Below are 16,240 nucleotides of genomic sequence, written 5' to 3' on the forward strand. Positions count from 1 at the left end.
CTGTATTTTTCTGTCACTCATTCTGAAATTTGACCCTAATCTACAGATTTTCTTTATGTTTACAATGTTTGTAACCTAAAATGCATCCTTAATTAAATCACAACATCAAAGAAAAGAAAATAGTATTACCTTTGGTTGACCACGTTTTCATCTCATCTGACCCCAGCTGAAATCTCTTGGCATTGCAATTATGTTTGTGCTCCTAATTAATTTCCAAAATTTTGCAAAGTAATAATGGTTTTAGTTTTTGTCCATACTGTATATGCATACTATGTCATAGACCAAGTGATGATAATGACCTAAGAGTCAAAAATAATTCTAGTGTTTTGTACCTCTCTGTTTTGAATAAATCTTTGCAGTTTTAATCTCAGGGTCTCTCTAATCATTTCCATTATCTTTAATCAGGTGGAACACGAATTCATTTACTACATCCACGACAGCAGCGAAACCTTAGCTGACAACTTCACTGTGGTGGCCAATGACACGGGCCTGAGGAAGCAGAGTGCAGCCCAGACGGTGTACATCCAGGTTTCAGCTGTCAACGATGAGCCTCCTGTTATTACAGCCAACAGGGTCCTCAGGGTGAGTTGGCACTGCTGCTCTATATTTAAACTCTGGACATTTTTTTTCACTAGCAGGTCTGGCACCATAACTTACTGTCAGACAATTTTCATGTGGGCAGTGTTGCAAGTTGTCATGGCTGGCTGGCTGGCTGGATTAGGTAAACTATGTTTGCTATGTGGAGGAGGGTCTCAGGGGGCTGGCAGCGCAGCACAATTGACATACATTGGAGGTGCCTGGGACTTGTAGAAAGGCCTGTTGTTGTGCTAGGATGTTAAGCTTTCAAACTAATTCTCCTAGTATTACAATAAAGCACTGCTTTTTGGTGGGTCAGTTGCCAGCAATGCTGCTTGAAGAACTGAATTGAAGAGGGGGCTGCTATTTTGCATAGTTTGGGTTGACTGGATATTATTTCAAATGCTTCTTATGAATACAAAAGAGTTTAAAACAAAATGAAAAACCCACAGGCACGGTCTTGCTGCTGAAAATATCTCGCTTGAATTTAGTCTACTTTGCAGGCATCCTAGTGTTGACTGGCATGATGGCATGGCCTGGAAATAGCAAACACTGTGACCACATGTCCTCAGTTCAGTCCAGTTTTCTCTACTTTCTCTCTTTACTATTTGCTCATCCAAAGAAACCATGCTAGTTATTTAAAGGCGCCATGTTGTAAAAAGTGTCTAACTGCATGTCAGTCACTGCTCATGCACACACATTCATTCTCCCTTGTGGGGGGAGGTGCTTAGGAGAATGTTTTGGGCTTTAGCAGAAAGGGGGGAGGGACTGAGAAGTTGTCGATGCTCACATTTTTTGGCTAAGTCCTGGATCTTCGCAATCCTACCTACAGCACCTTTTAAACATTAACGCATGTAATTATGTTCTATTAGAAACCCAAAATACAAGTATGAACCTGAAAATGAGCATAATATGGCACCTTTAACACCCATCTGTAAAAAGCACTACTACTCGCATACATTTTAAATGTTTTACTCATAAATTAGATGGAACTTGTGTGTGTCCATGTGCTGAGCAGTGCTGACTTGTACTCTGTCAGCTTTAGTGTCTAGAGTTGTGAGACGTCCAGCTGAAAAGAGAGGCTGAAGTATAGGTCTCTATTGTCTGTGCAGCTTTGCACCAAATGCCTCAAATTCCTCTGGGATCCTGCAGACTCAGAGAAGAGCGACTTTTAAATTTCACTGCACTGAAGAACACTGGGATATCAGTTGAATTAAAGTGGCTTTAATTAGAAACTCTAAGAATATTTTTTAGAAGGGAGCTGTTTATGATTTTTGGTGATAGTCACTGACAAACTGGTCTGCACATATTGATAATCGGTTTCATTTAAATGCGATCATTAGTTATTATTTTACTAGATGTTAGGTGGAAGGTCTGGATTTTGTCCACAAGGTGGCTCTCTGCCACTGCACTTCGTTAAACATGTGGAAGATTTTGAGAGGTGTACAGGTCTTCTTCTTACAATCACAGTTATTTATTTATTCCCTCATATAATTTATTGTAAAGTAAGTTTTGAAACCGCTTTGATGTTTATATATAAAAAGGACTAATCCGATTTGTATTAATCAATTATGCCACAGGGATTACTTTTACATGCTAAATAAGATTTATATTAGCCCTAAGATTTAATATGATCTTCCTGTGAAATGGATACATCTGTCTTAAAACAACTATTTTGTCAAAAATGAAGAAAAGAAAACAGACAGAAGAAAGATCATCCAGTGATTTCTAGGTTTAAAAAAATATTTTCTATGCCAACAAATATCAGAATCTGCAGACACTTTTTAAACTGAAACCAGTGAACTTTAATCCACTACAAAGTATGGCAGTACTAACATTTATGACATACATTTGACCTGTTTCTGTTTTCCAAGGTCTGTGACAGACATTTAGAAATAATTCCATCCCAAGGACTCATGTCAGCAGTCTGTGGAGGTTTTCTGAGATGGAATTAAACATTGTTTAACTGTCAGGGTTTTAAAGTGTGACTAGAGAGTAGAATAGAGCTGTGAGCAGACTCTCCTGAAGTCAAATGTAGTACTAATCTTATGTGAGTTTGTTTTGCTCAAACTTGACTGTCATCTCCATCGTTTAAGCTGCAACCTAATGAGCAGCAGACACTTCCCGTCATGTTTGAGGGATTAAGCTTCACTCCACAGGGCTGTTCGGGCAAATTGATCTCATGTGTCTTTTCTTTGAATTTTGGTGAGTCACACTGATGTTGTTCCTCAGACTGATCCTGCTGTGACTTCCTGTTAAGTGGGGGATTATTGGAGGTATAGTCATTTTCCGCTAGCTGAACACACACTCATAGATCTTCTCATGTGGGAAGACGTTATGCTGTGGGACCAATGAGATGTGTGTTATGTCCCCATGTGGTGGGTGGATGTGGGGTTTGCAGGTGCTAATTGAAAAAGTACCCCATGCTTCTGTTCCAGTAAGTAACACAACCAGTAAGTATAACCAAGTGAGAGGCCAGCTCACTGCCAGTTACACCCAAGCCTTTAATTTGGTCATTTTAGGGTAGGCCTATTTAGACTCCAATGTAGCCCAATATTTAGTGGTTTTAAAAGGTAAAACTTAACCTGTGATTCCCTTACCCTTGTGTCATGTATTATATGCATTATATATATGTATATGTATGAATACAGGTATATTCAGACAGACAGCATGGCAGAAATAATGTGTTTTTTTTTATATTAACGCATGTAATTATGTTCTAGTAGAAACCCAAAATACAAGTATATACCAACTTTCATAGAACAGCAGTGGGAACTTGCCAATAAAAATGCTTGCTAGTTAGCTACTGTGTAAACACTGAGATGTTACTGTGATCACACCCTTTATATAGAACTCATATCTTGTGGCTGCATTGCACTACAGTATGGCCTACTAAAAACTGCTCTACAACATTAACGCATGTGATTATGTTCTAGTAGAAACCCAAAATTCAAGTATGAACCTGAAAATGAGCATAATATGGCACCTTTAACACCCATCTGTGAAAAGCACTTCTACTCGCATACATTTTAAATGTTTTACTTGTAAATTAGATGGAAGTTGTCGTGTGTGTCCATGTGCTGAGCAATGCTGACTTGTACTCTGTCAGCTTTAGTGGCTAGAGTTGTGAACCGTCCAGCTGAAAAGAGAGGCTGAAGTATAGGTCTCTATTGTCTGTGCAGCTTTGCACCAAATGCCTCAAATTCCTCTGGGATCCTGCAGACTCAGAGAAGAGCGACTTTTAAATTTCACTGCACTGAAGAACACTGGGATATCAGTTGAATTAAAGTGGCTTTAATTAGAAACTCTAAGAATATTTTTTAGAAGGGAGCTGTTTATGATTTTTGGTGATAGTCACTGACAAACTGGTCTGCACATATTGATAATCGGTTTCATTTAAATGTGAGCATTAGTTATTATTTTACTAGATGTTAGGTGGAAGGTCTGGATTTTGGTCTTTTCTTTGAATTTTGGTGAGTCACACTGATGTTGTTCCTCAGACTGATCCTGCTGTGACTTCCTGTTAAGTGGGGGATTATTGGAAGTATAGTCATTTTCCGCTAGCTGAACACACACTCATAGATCTTCTCATGTGTGAAGACGCTATGCTGTGGGACCAATGAGATGTGTGTTATGTCCCCATGTGGTGGGTGGATGTGGGGTTTGCAGGTGCTAATTGAAAAAGTACCCCATGCTTCTGTTACAGTAAGTAACACTTATAACCAAGTGAGAGGCCAGCTCACTGCCAGTTACACCCAAGCCTTTAATTTGGTCATTTTAGGGTAGGCCTATTTAGACTCCAATGTAGCCCAATATTTAGTGGTTTTAAAAGGTAAAACTTAACCTGTGATTCTCTTACTGTGTGTGTGTGTGTGTGTGTGTGTGTGTGTGTGTGTGTGTGTGTGTATATACATATATATATATATATATATATATCTATATATATATATATAGATATAGATATAGATATATATATATATATATATATATATAGATATAGATATAGATATAGATATATAGATATATATCTATATAGATATAGATATAGATATAGATATATATCTATATATATATATATATATATATATATATATATATATAGAGATATAGATATATGAATACAGGTATAGATATATGAATACAGGTATAGATATATGAATACAGGTATATTCAGACAGACAGCATGGCAGAAATAATGTGTTTTTTTGAATATTAACGCATGTAATTATGTTCTAGTAGAAACCCAAAATACAAGTATATACCAACTTTCATAGAACAGCAGTGGGAACTGCTAGTTAGCTACTGTGTAAACACTGAGATGTTACTGTGATCACACCCTTTATATAGAACTCATATCTTGTGGCTGCATTGTACTACAGTATGGCCTACTAAAAACTGCTCTAAACAGGACATTTATTTGTATAAAAAGGACTGTAAATTGTATGGTACATAAGAATACATTTCAGACCATGAACTCCAACCAGAGTGGACTTTGTGACCAAACCTGTTAATATAATATTTATTTTAACCTTAAAACAAGCTGCTATAATCAATATTTATATTTTGAAGAAGGGCCAAATTACTGCATGTAATGTGATAATTATTACTTACATTCACCAGGTGGCCACAAACATGACACCAAATGAAAGATAGTGTTGCCTTGTATCTGCTGAATGTGTATATGTATATATATATATACCAACCTTTTGCTTTTTTGGATAAAAACGTGTGCTCTTTGTGTCAGATGGAAAACATTTTATATCAAGCTATTTAGACATCAGTGCACATGACCGGGCCTTCTGGTTCAGAAGTTTTTGATGACAACTATATAAGGTGATTATATGTCAGTGTTTGCAACTTGTTTCCATTACCCCCAAGTGGCCAAATACATTATGTCTGTCTTTATATTACTGCAAGCACTGATCACCAATACTTATAGGCCTCATGGAAGATCACAATCACAGAAGACATGTTACAGGAGGAAAAGCGCAGCTGGTAATAATAATATGAATGATGGCTGAATTCCATTTAGCTGCTTTAGTTTTAGGGTTCATGTATTGTGCATGCTGGCTCACTGGGACACTTGAATAGAACAGAGCCATCGTGAATGTTATTGTTAACACCTGTGCTTTTCTTACTATGACAAGTCAAAATATCTGCTGTGAAAAAGGGCCTAGTCCTTTCAAGTAATCAGATTTGAGTAAGTCGTACATTCTCATGATTTTTGTCCTGTCAGTAATTACTGTGGAATTATAACCAGTGTGAGGGACTGTGGTATGTTATGTAATAGTTTTCTTCCGGCCTGAAGTACAGAGGCTCATCCTTTGTTGTCAAGTGTCTGTGCGGTTCAGTTGCTTTGTGCTCTGTGTGTCAATGAGTTCCTCTGTTCCTTCGTGTTAGCTCGAGGCTTTTGAATTTACATGGAAGCGGGACCTTAACTGTGCCTCTCCAACACGCTGCAGTTCACCCAACTGTGTTTTATAGTCATGCCTATATCTAGTCCTGCGATGTCCTTCATTTGAATTATGATGTTGAACGGGACTTGAGTGATGCTCAAAGGGACATTTTTCCATAGGTTGTTGTCTTATAATCAAAAGGTGCCTCAGTTAGAGATTATTTTCAGTTCTGCTTGGTTGGATAATATACTGCACAATGGGAAATGACAGGAGAAGAGAGAGAGAGCTGGACTCACTGCATCCTGGGTCCATTGTATGCGGTGATGAATGACGAGGACCATCAGCTGTTTCCGTTGGTCCTAATGTGTCTCGCTTCCTTTTCAATTATATATCTGAGCAGTAAGTAGGTGTTGCATAGGTGCTCTACAAGTGAGAAAGGTACATGAGACATAATCCCCTTCTTTCCTACAGACAATCTTATTTACTATTTATCAGGGGGTTGTGTTCAAAGACTGACATCTGCAAATGGAAATAAACTTTAATGTAGCCATTGTATAACAAAATTTGACAGTATTTAATTCCTTCTTTGAAAATAAATGTCAAACTGGCATTAAGCTGTCAGCCCCTACATCATGAGCCATGTCATACAAAACGTCTCTGTTCCCTCATGTTCCTTGAGGTCTATATTTTCATGGAGATTACAAATGGCACCTGTTGTGTGCCTTGTGTGTCAGGTTTGGGTGTCTTCAGTGACGGAGATCAGGCCAGAGGATCTGAGAGCGGAGGACCTGGACACACCCCCAGAGGGGCTGCACTTCATGGTGACCCCACCCAGCAATGGACACCTGGCCCTGAAGAGTGCCCCCATGAAAGCAGTGCTTAACTTCACCCAAGAACACATAGACCAGGGCCAGCTACTGTTTGTTCACAAAGGTAAAAATCTGTTTTTCTATCACCTACTGAAATATTAACACTGCACATCACTGGAGAAGCCAGAAGAGAATTTTTTTAAATATCAAAAGCTAGAAATGTTGTGTTTGATTTTATTTTTATTTTGCATTTATACAAACCGCATGAAAAACAGAAGTGACGGGCGGTACAGGAGAAGTGAAGAAGCCATAGACTTATACATTGGTCCTCCCCCCAAATTACAAACTACAAAAACTATATATATATATATATATATATATATATATATATATATATATATATATATATATATATATATATATATATATATATATATATATACATATATTAAAAAAAAAACTATTGATAAAAAATTAACAGACACAAAAAACAGAAATGTGACTACAATAATATCTATTTTTAAGCATTCCTGTTTCTGTAGAGAGGGGTATTCAAGAAGAAAATACTATTATCATATAAATATGGGCTGGTCGGTAATTCAGTACTCAGTTATCATTTATTGACTTTCATTAGATTTGTATTTTGATAATTCGATCATGTTGTCATTCTATAAAAAATAGATATTTGATGTTTTTGATTTTTATGTGTGAAATATTGATCAACAGTGGAACACATTAAGCAGCAGCCACACTGTAATATATGTTGACATTGAAAAGGGATTATTTTTTAATATTGTGATATTGATTTAAATCCTACAAGTATAACCTGTAATGGCTTGCTCCAAATTCCAAATTCCTTTTATTCCTCTACATGCTTTAGATTGAATTGCAGTAGTGCCAAATATTTATTTAGATTCAAGATAACTTGTTGTGGTTGTTGTTCCATTTGTGTCCACTAGAAGATGCTGTTGACAATTCCTAATGTTTGATTTACTTTCTACTTGTGTCAACTCACATTGAAACCATAGTCATCTGCCAGAACAATGTGCAACTTCCTTTATTGGCCGTTACATTTCTAGCAACACTGATACAGACAGACTGGTTGGAGCTGATAATATCAACCATTTCCTGTAAATGTATCTGTCAACATTTGATGGTGTCAGTCTCGGATCAGGTTTCTGCTTACTGTTCTGAATCCTATCTACTTTTTTCTTTGCCTGTTCTTGTACCACCAGGAAAGGTTGTATTAATTGTGTGTAAGGGACTCGCCCCACCTAATATGTTGAAGTATGCCTCTTTCTTTTTTGCACACACAAGTGTAATAGACTGTATTGATTTTGATTGAGTATTCCCTTATTGACTCGGAATAAGGATTTTAGCTTGTATTGCAGTTTTTCTTGAGACCAGCATCAGGAGTGCTGATCAAGTACTTTTTTATGTATATTTAACAGAACCCAGACATCTTATCTGCCAAGAACAAAGTGAAAACATGTTCTCACAAAACTAAGTTTCAGTTTATCCACTGCAGCAGACAAAATTGAACAAACTTGCCTCAGTCTTTTTGACTGCTTTTAAATTGTTTATTTTTTGTTTCATCACATTTTCAGGAGCTATGTCTGGAGGGTTCAACTTCCAAGTCAACGATGGTGTGAACTTCACTCCCAGGCAGATCTTCAGCATCACTGCCAGGGCCTTAGTTCTCAGTTTAGAGAAAAACCGTCCACTCAAGGTGTTTCCAGGTAAATCATTAAAGAACAAGGATAATTATTCTATATCTGTATTATTGTCAAACAAAGCCAACAGTGTGCTAGTGTCTCTTTTTTTTTTTTTTTTCTCTTCCCTTTTCTGTGGTGCTCAGCTCAAAGATGTAAAACTTTAAAAATGGGTCACTGGTTTGATATAAGTACAAACCAAACTTGAATTCAAACCGCATTTTCAGTCTGAACTTATCATCTCTTTTTAGCTGTGTTTTTTCTGTCCTCCCTTCAATATGAGATCAGTAGAATTACTGAAGTGGAATTTCTCCTTTTGTTTAATGATACTACGCAGCTGCTTCCTGAAATGAACTGAAACAACATATTGTTGCCCGCCTCTCAGTCATGCTTTTTAGTTGTGCTTTTAATATCCACAACAAAAGTATTGATTTCCTCTTTTTTGTTCCTATTGGTGTGTGTGTGTGTGTGTGTGTGTGTGTGTGTCACCCTTGCCCTCTTATTTGCTGTATTTTGTAAGATTTTACCTGCACCAGTAGCTGCTCGGGTTAAATAATTCAGAACCTTTCCAACAGCCAAGTCATTACTTTACCCAAATACCAGACTGGTGAATCAGCTGACATTGCTTAAAGTTTTGATATACAGTATGCTACTTTTAGCATGCTGGCTGTCGTCTGTGTCTGCAAATACATTTCAAGATTTTCTGAGATTCCCAGTAGTCTGGCTTGTGAGTTAGAGGGAAAGGATATTGTGAGAGCAGCAAACTGCCAACTGGCACGCTCTGCTGAGCTTCCCAGCCACAGGGTGAGTGGGTACTTGAAAAGCTGTGCCACTGTCTGTCTTAGGCAGCCCTGTTTGTGCTTTGTGCCAGGCGGGGCAGATGAAGGGGGGGTGGGGCGGGATTGGGAGCTTTAACTGACAATGAAGGGTTTTATTGGGGTAAGGGGTGACGTGAGACACTTTCACGCTGGCCATATTTGAAGGTCACGGAAAAATGAATATTGTTTAAATATGGGAATAACCAATGCCGTTGGTTTGGTTTTCAGAAGTGTGGGGATAATGACACACCTTCAGGCAGTCTCTTCTGGAAGACATTCATTGCAAATAGGAGTATAGTAGCGCCTTAATACTGTTCTAATATGGATTATCTCAGTTCCATGTTGCTGTATTATTCTAATCATTTGTCATCATTTTATATGTAGATGTATTATTATCCCATACGCTTCGTAAACATAAACTTCATTTATGGTGTGTTTGTGCAGTGGTAAGTATGTTTCACACAAGTTTTTATTTTATTTTTATATATCTCAGTCTCAAATTACCAAAGTTGCACACACACTAAACAACTCACAGGAGTTTTAGAAAGTATTTTGATTGTGTTATGTAGTTTGTCTATGTTCCTGTGAGCTACTACTTCTACTTTTTACATACTACTGTCACGAAATGCTGCACAAATATCTGACAATATAGCCAAAACCCATCTTGTGCAGATTCAGAGCAAGATAGGTTTTGTGAAAAGATAAAATAGCGCATCTATCCCTCTTCCTCTAAGAGGGAAATTTCCCATGAGAGACAGACTAGGATGGTGGGAGTGCTCACAACAATGAATGAATTTCCCTGTACTTTGATCCGTCTTTCCCTCTATCATTGCCTTCCATCATTTATCAGCAGTCATTTTTTAGGATCGTTACAATCGTCACAGTGGCAGCAGAGCTGGAATATCTGTTATTCATCTTAAGAAGAAAAGAAGCTCTTAGTAGTCAGTCTCCGTCATCATGCATATATGTCTCTCTACAGTTTCCCCAAGTGGAAGATTTTTGCGCCTGCAAGGAGCTGATCCACTTTTAATTTCTTGTTTGGATTTTATGTAACACCCCGCACTGCAGTTGGACAGTGCTGTAAAAAGCCTGTGATGTCTGCAGTGCAGCTTTGATTTGACACATCAAAGGACTCTCATTGGTCTATGTCAGTGCTTGTTTTGCATAATTTGGTGGAAAAAAGATGTAAAATGCTTCCAGAGGAGAAGCTTGCAGCATTTGATGCAGTCACACAAGAGTTTTAACAGCGTGTTGGCAGCTAAACTGAAAACCAGACAAGAAAAAGTAATTTTCTTTCCATATATTGTTTCATGATCAATTATCCAAGCCACTTCACCAGTAATTCTCTTCATTTAATTTCATGTCTTTCCTCCAGGCTCTTCTACTCCAATCACAAATGAGGATTTACAAGCAGTGACCAATGACATCAGCAACACCTTGAACCGCATCATTACATTCAGTGTGATTCGGCAGCCTAAACTGGGCCGTCTGTTGAAGAGACAGCCTGATAATTCAACGATGGACATCTCCACTTTCACACAAGACATGGTGAGTGAAGAACTGAAAGTCATATCAACACTTTTCTCTCATTTTACATAAGATATACTGGATATTTTTAAAATACAAGGGATGTGAACCAGTTTAATATTAAACATTAGGGTTCCTCCATGAATGTAGAAAGTTGCCAGATTTACAAGGTATGAATAATAGTCTGCATCCTCATTCAGAAAATTGACTTTGCACTTCTTTTGCTAAATGGAACATGTAAGCCTCTTATGTAATCAATTATTTCTGATGGATTATGATCTGACACAGTTAAAGCTGTGATGCTCTGTGCACTTTATTTACTGACGAGCAAAGCAGATTTAAATTAATGATGAAATCTTACACATACTGTAGTAATGTATTTCAGAATGGTGAATAATTATTTAGGCCACTGAACTGTTTTATACAGTTGATTAAACCATCAGTTCACTTTAGGGATGGCTAATCTGCATATTTGCTGATGTGAATATATTTTGGATCGTGGTTTGCCTGAGGATCTGTGGTGTTTTTGTACCTCAGGTGGACAAGAAAGAGGTTGTGTACATGCAAACCCCCATCGAGTCAGTGGGCTGGGAAGCCATGGACTCTATGACCTTCTCTGTAGCATCCCCGCCTACTTCTCTGGACAGCCAGACCTTCAAAATAGACATTTCTTATGAGAATACTGGACCTGAACACAACACAGTCCTGCTTGCAAACACAGGTATGAACACGAGTCTAGCACTAGTATGACCACGAGTAAAGCAGGTATGATGTTAAACATCTTAGCTTAGCGAGTTAGCATTCTAACATTTCCTAATTAGCACTAAACTGATGAGAATGTCATTATTTTTGCAAGTATTTGGTCACGGACATTTTGACTTCATGATACATAAAAAGTAAAACGAACATAATAATAAAACAAGTGGAAGTGAAAAAACAATCAGTGCAGAGTATACAAATGCGGAGATATACAAGACACACACACACACACACACACACACACACACACACACACACACACACACACACACGCGCCAAGAGGTTAGCCATAGAGTTTTAAAGAGACATTTTTTTAAGGGTTCATTAAAGTTATTATAATTCATGCTGAGGAGAGCACGTCTGGACCAAAGCCACCCATGGCTAAAAACCACTAACTATGCTCTTGTTTATGTTTTTATTACTTAAAAATGTTTACCAATGTTGTCCTTGGTTATTAACGTAATGTTTGATTGGTGCTAGGTGCTGAGGTAACAGAAGGGGAGAGTGTCATCATTGATGAGTCCAAACTGGATGCCACTAACCTAATGTCCAAGCTGCCGACTCCTCAGCGGAGCTCCCATGAGGTCTGGTTCCAGGTCACATCTCTGCCTCAGCATGGTGTCATAGTGGTAGGTGAGAGAAACCTCACCAAGGAGAAACCTAACTTCTCCCAGTTCATCGTTAACAAATACGGTATCATCTACAAGCACGACAACTCAGAGACAACTCTTGATTCTTTTGCATTCAGTGCATGGCTAAATTTTAAGGGCAAAACTGCGCAACGCCCTCAAGATGATATTGACGTTGTTGAGGAGCGTTTTAACATTACAATCACACCTGTAAATGATCAGCCACCTTTGCTAAAAACCAAAGCTCCAAGTCTGAGGGTGGTACAAGGGGACACAGTAGCCCTCCGGCCTGAGAATCTCAAAGTTGAAGATTTAGACAATCCTCCTGATGATATTAAGTTCTCTGTGATTAGCAAGCCAAACAATGGTTACCTAGCTCTTGAAGGAAGTTTGAATGAATCAATAGTGGCCTTCACCCAAGCCCAAATCAATAACGGAAGCGTCTATTTCATCCATGATGGAAGCTCTGTCTCTGGGGTGTTCTACTTCAGTGTCACAGATGGCCATCATAAACCAATTTATAAACTATTTAACTTAGAAGTGACAGAAATCAGCATTTCTCTGGTCAACTACACTGGGTTGACACTGGAGCAAGGCAAGACTTCAGTATTACTGACTCAAGACAACCTTGCTGCTGAGACCAATGGGAAAAACATCACCATTCACTACCAGATTACAAGGCCTCCAAACTTTGGCAAACTTTTGAAGGATAATAAAGAGGTTACGCAGTTTGAACAGGAGGATCTACAGGCTGGATGGTTGTCCTACCACATACTCTCCCTTTCCTCTGCAGAAGACAGCTTTGACTTCACTGTCTTCACTTCAGAGGCAAATTTAACTGGCCAAGTGTTTAACATAACGGCCAGACCTTTGATTAAGGTTGGGAAAGGTTTGAGGATTCCCAATGGCATTACTGTCAAACTCAACACTAGCTTTCTTAATGCCTCTGAACTAGCTAATATCAGTGATAGTGACCCTATATTTGAAATGATCTCCCAGCCTAAGTATGGGAAGGTGGTTCGGATAAAACCTAAAATGTCCAGGACAGCTGTTCCAGCTGAGTCCTTCACCTTTCAGGAGGTGATGCAGGAGAAGGTAGCCTTGGAGCTGAATGCCAACATGACTGGAGTTCAAGAGCTGAATGACTCACTGGTGTTTGTACTGAAAGCTGATAACATCCAACCTGCTAAAGGGGAGTTCCACTTTACAGTTGTGCCATATGATTCCGCACTTTTTCCAACCACAAAGAGTCCTGTCCCAACCACATCATCTGTTCCTCAGACACCAATCCAGACTTCCAGAAATGAAACTGCTCCACCAGTCCTGTCTACAGCTTTCCTCTCCACCCAGCAACCAAGCAAAAATCAGCAAAAGTTCAAGGCACGCAATCGCTGGGGAAACTCCAGCAGAACTAGCATTTTCAGTACAACTCTTGGCAAACCAACGCGTGGAACAGAGGATTTTCCCTTTAGGAACACACCAGTACGTGTAGAGTCCTACCCTCAAAAAACCTCTAGTCCGCTCCTGGTCATCTTACCACTACTGGCCCTGCTGCTACTTATAATCATCTTTGTAGTCGTGGTTGTCTTTCTTCGACACAACAGGCATAGGAAGAAGAGCACTGGTGCGCCAAAGGAGCCACCTTCCATTAGTCTTCCAAGCAGTCAGTCCTACCAAGGTCAACCCCAAAGAAGCACAACAGTTCCCACAGTGACTGTCACTCCATTAAACCCAAGCTGCCCAGGTAGCCCTGTTCTTGATCGGTTATTGACACCAAATCAGGGTTTAGCTTACAACACCATTGATTCAAACATGCTCATAAGTTCTTGGAGTAATGGTTCCCCTTCATCATCTTCCCAAATTATTAGAACCGCCACTCCCACTCTGCAGACAAATCAGTACTGGGTATGATCTTCCACAAACCAACTTGTAGTTAAATGTTTTAGAGAATAATGTTACAGGTTTTGATAACATATGTGGTTGTGTACTTAAATGAGGCAGCGATGAATTAGATTAAAGGCAGAGTGAGTAGGATTGTTGGTTTGTAAACACAACATTCAAACTACAACATTCAAACTTGGCCTCTCCCCTCCGTCTCAACGACACCAGAAGCGCACTCCCCCTGACCGCGACTGCTCTTCATCCCCATCCAGCAGGATGAAAGCCAATCCGAGATTCACTCTTGTTTTGGAACAAGCTTTGTCCGTGTCTGTGCACTGTGGCTGGTGGCTACACACCCAGTGCCCAAAGGCTGACCTCTAGAAATGCCCCGTATACAGCAAAATGAAAAGAAAAGAGAAAATACAGGCAGAAGGCTGGGCCTCTGCAGATACTGACACCACCACACACTTCTAGCTAGAGCTAAAAGGTCACCAAAATGCAAAAGCTACACCTCTAATGGGATGATGACGTTGCTCTGTGTCTGCTGGATGAATAATTAGGCCATTGTTTGCTTGCAACCTTTAGAATAACAACTTTCTAAAGGCCATAATACTGTATGTCAAGGCTGTACTAGCTCGTTTTAAGGTCTTCTGCCCTCTATTGGCCAAACATTTTATTTTTGTCGCTTTAAGGATGGATTAAGCAGAAAACTACAATGGCCAAACTCCTTTGCGGTACATGAATCAGCATCAGGACAGCTTTGGGTCGCACAGTCCATTGAAACGTTGATTTACAACCACTGCTGTATATTGAGTTGGTGGGACAGACTTTGTTCAATTGAGCGTTTACAAAGTGGTCATCGTCGTGGTAAATTATAACCTATGTTTGGTGCCTAATGTACGTTAAATCACTTACATTGTTATCTGGTCCTCATGCACGTTGAAGTCTCTTCCATTATGGGTCATGATCATCAGAGTGGAAAGTGATGCTAATAACAGCGTGAAACTGTGAATTACTAAGACTGACACTGGCACAAAGATGTATAGTCTAAGCATTTCAATTGATTGTGCAGCTTTTATATTGTTATGTATTATATATTATAGTATATTAACTTGTTGTAACTCAGGTATTTTGTTAACAGTCATTTACTTCATGTTACCTTTAATGAAGGTTGCATGTATTCATAATTCAATAAGTGAGGTCTTTGTTGAACATTACAGGATTGATTGATTGTTATAAAAATGGCAGTTGTCAAAAATACTTCCCAGCATGGCTGTATATTGAAATGGCTGGTTTTGTACCACTATGTATAGCCCTGATCAAATCACACTGATTAAAAGTTTAGCACTGTTTTCATATGTTTTTATTTTATTTTACTATGCACAGTATTTATATATTTTCAAGAAGCATGTACAGTATGAAAAATCAAGGCACTGATCTTTAAGATTACAAGGAGTTCATCTTGAATGTTCAGAGAGAGTTCATGTCTTTCATTGACAAATTACAAGAAACAGACAATTTCTTCGACTGAAATGAGTGCTGGTATTAATATAAAAATGGAAAGGCTGATAAGCCCGTTTCTTGAAATTATCTACTGGTGATTTAACACTGTAATGATGCATTTACTGAAAGAAATAAATGGTACTGCTCTGTGTTTTGGCAAGCTATGGGAGATGAGAAAATGCTGTCACAGAAAACCACTGTAATAGGTTATGAAATGATTTTGTACTAAGAGAAGTGTCTATCCACTGTATTCCAGTCTCATCTGAATGATGTAACGTACTATGTAACAGAAGTGTCATATTTATTTATACCATATTTTTAATAAACCACTTTAAAATGTTTGCAAGGAATCACTTTCTGCTACCATACAGTAGCATAATCGTGTGTGTGTGTGTGTGTGTGTGTGTGTGTGTGTGTGTGTGTGTGTGTGTGTGTGTGTGTGTGTGTGTGGTCTTTTTGCCCATTCCTCCTCTAACAGGATTCATTAGCGTCCAAATTGTCCCCTTATTTCTTCCCCTTAGATGAGTTTTTGTCAGTTTGCTCTATCAGTATAATTTAAACTGTACTTGCAGCCCGTTGCCCTCCACTTAATAGTACTTTACTCAATGCAACAAAAGATACACTGCACCA

The 16,240-nt window shown here is 38.7% G+C and overlaps 1 protein-coding gene across 1 annotated transcript in view; it reads left to right on the forward strand.

Annotated features, from left to right (window-relative positions):
- The window catches only part of cspg4b (chondroitin sulfate proteoglycan 4b), a 29,289-nt gene extending 13,338 nt beyond the window's left edge, over positions 1-15,951 (forward strand). Inside the window, exons 5-10 of the mRNA XM_031305682.2 lie at positions 406-582; positions 6,707-6,905; positions 8,389-8,520; positions 10,687-10,859; positions 11,376-11,559; positions 12,078-15,951. Coding sequence (XP_031161542.2) covers positions 406-582; positions 6,707-6,905; positions 8,389-8,520; positions 10,687-10,859; positions 11,376-11,559; positions 12,078-14,137 — 2,925 coding nt within the window. The 3' untranslated portion in view covers positions 14,138-15,951. The remainder of the gene's footprint in view (positions 1-405; positions 583-6,706; positions 6,906-8,388; positions 8,521-10,686; positions 10,860-11,375; positions 11,560-12,077) is intronic.
- Positions 15,952-16,240: the final 289 nt, after the last annotated feature.

This window comes from Sander lucioperca, chromosome 2 (genome assembly GCF_008315115.2).
Source record: "Sander lucioperca isolate FBNREF2018 chromosome 2, SLUC_FBN_1.2, whole genome shotgun sequence".
In the NCBI taxonomy this organism is placed as follows: Eukaryota; Metazoa; Chordata; class Actinopteri; order Perciformes; family Percidae; genus Sander; species Sander lucioperca.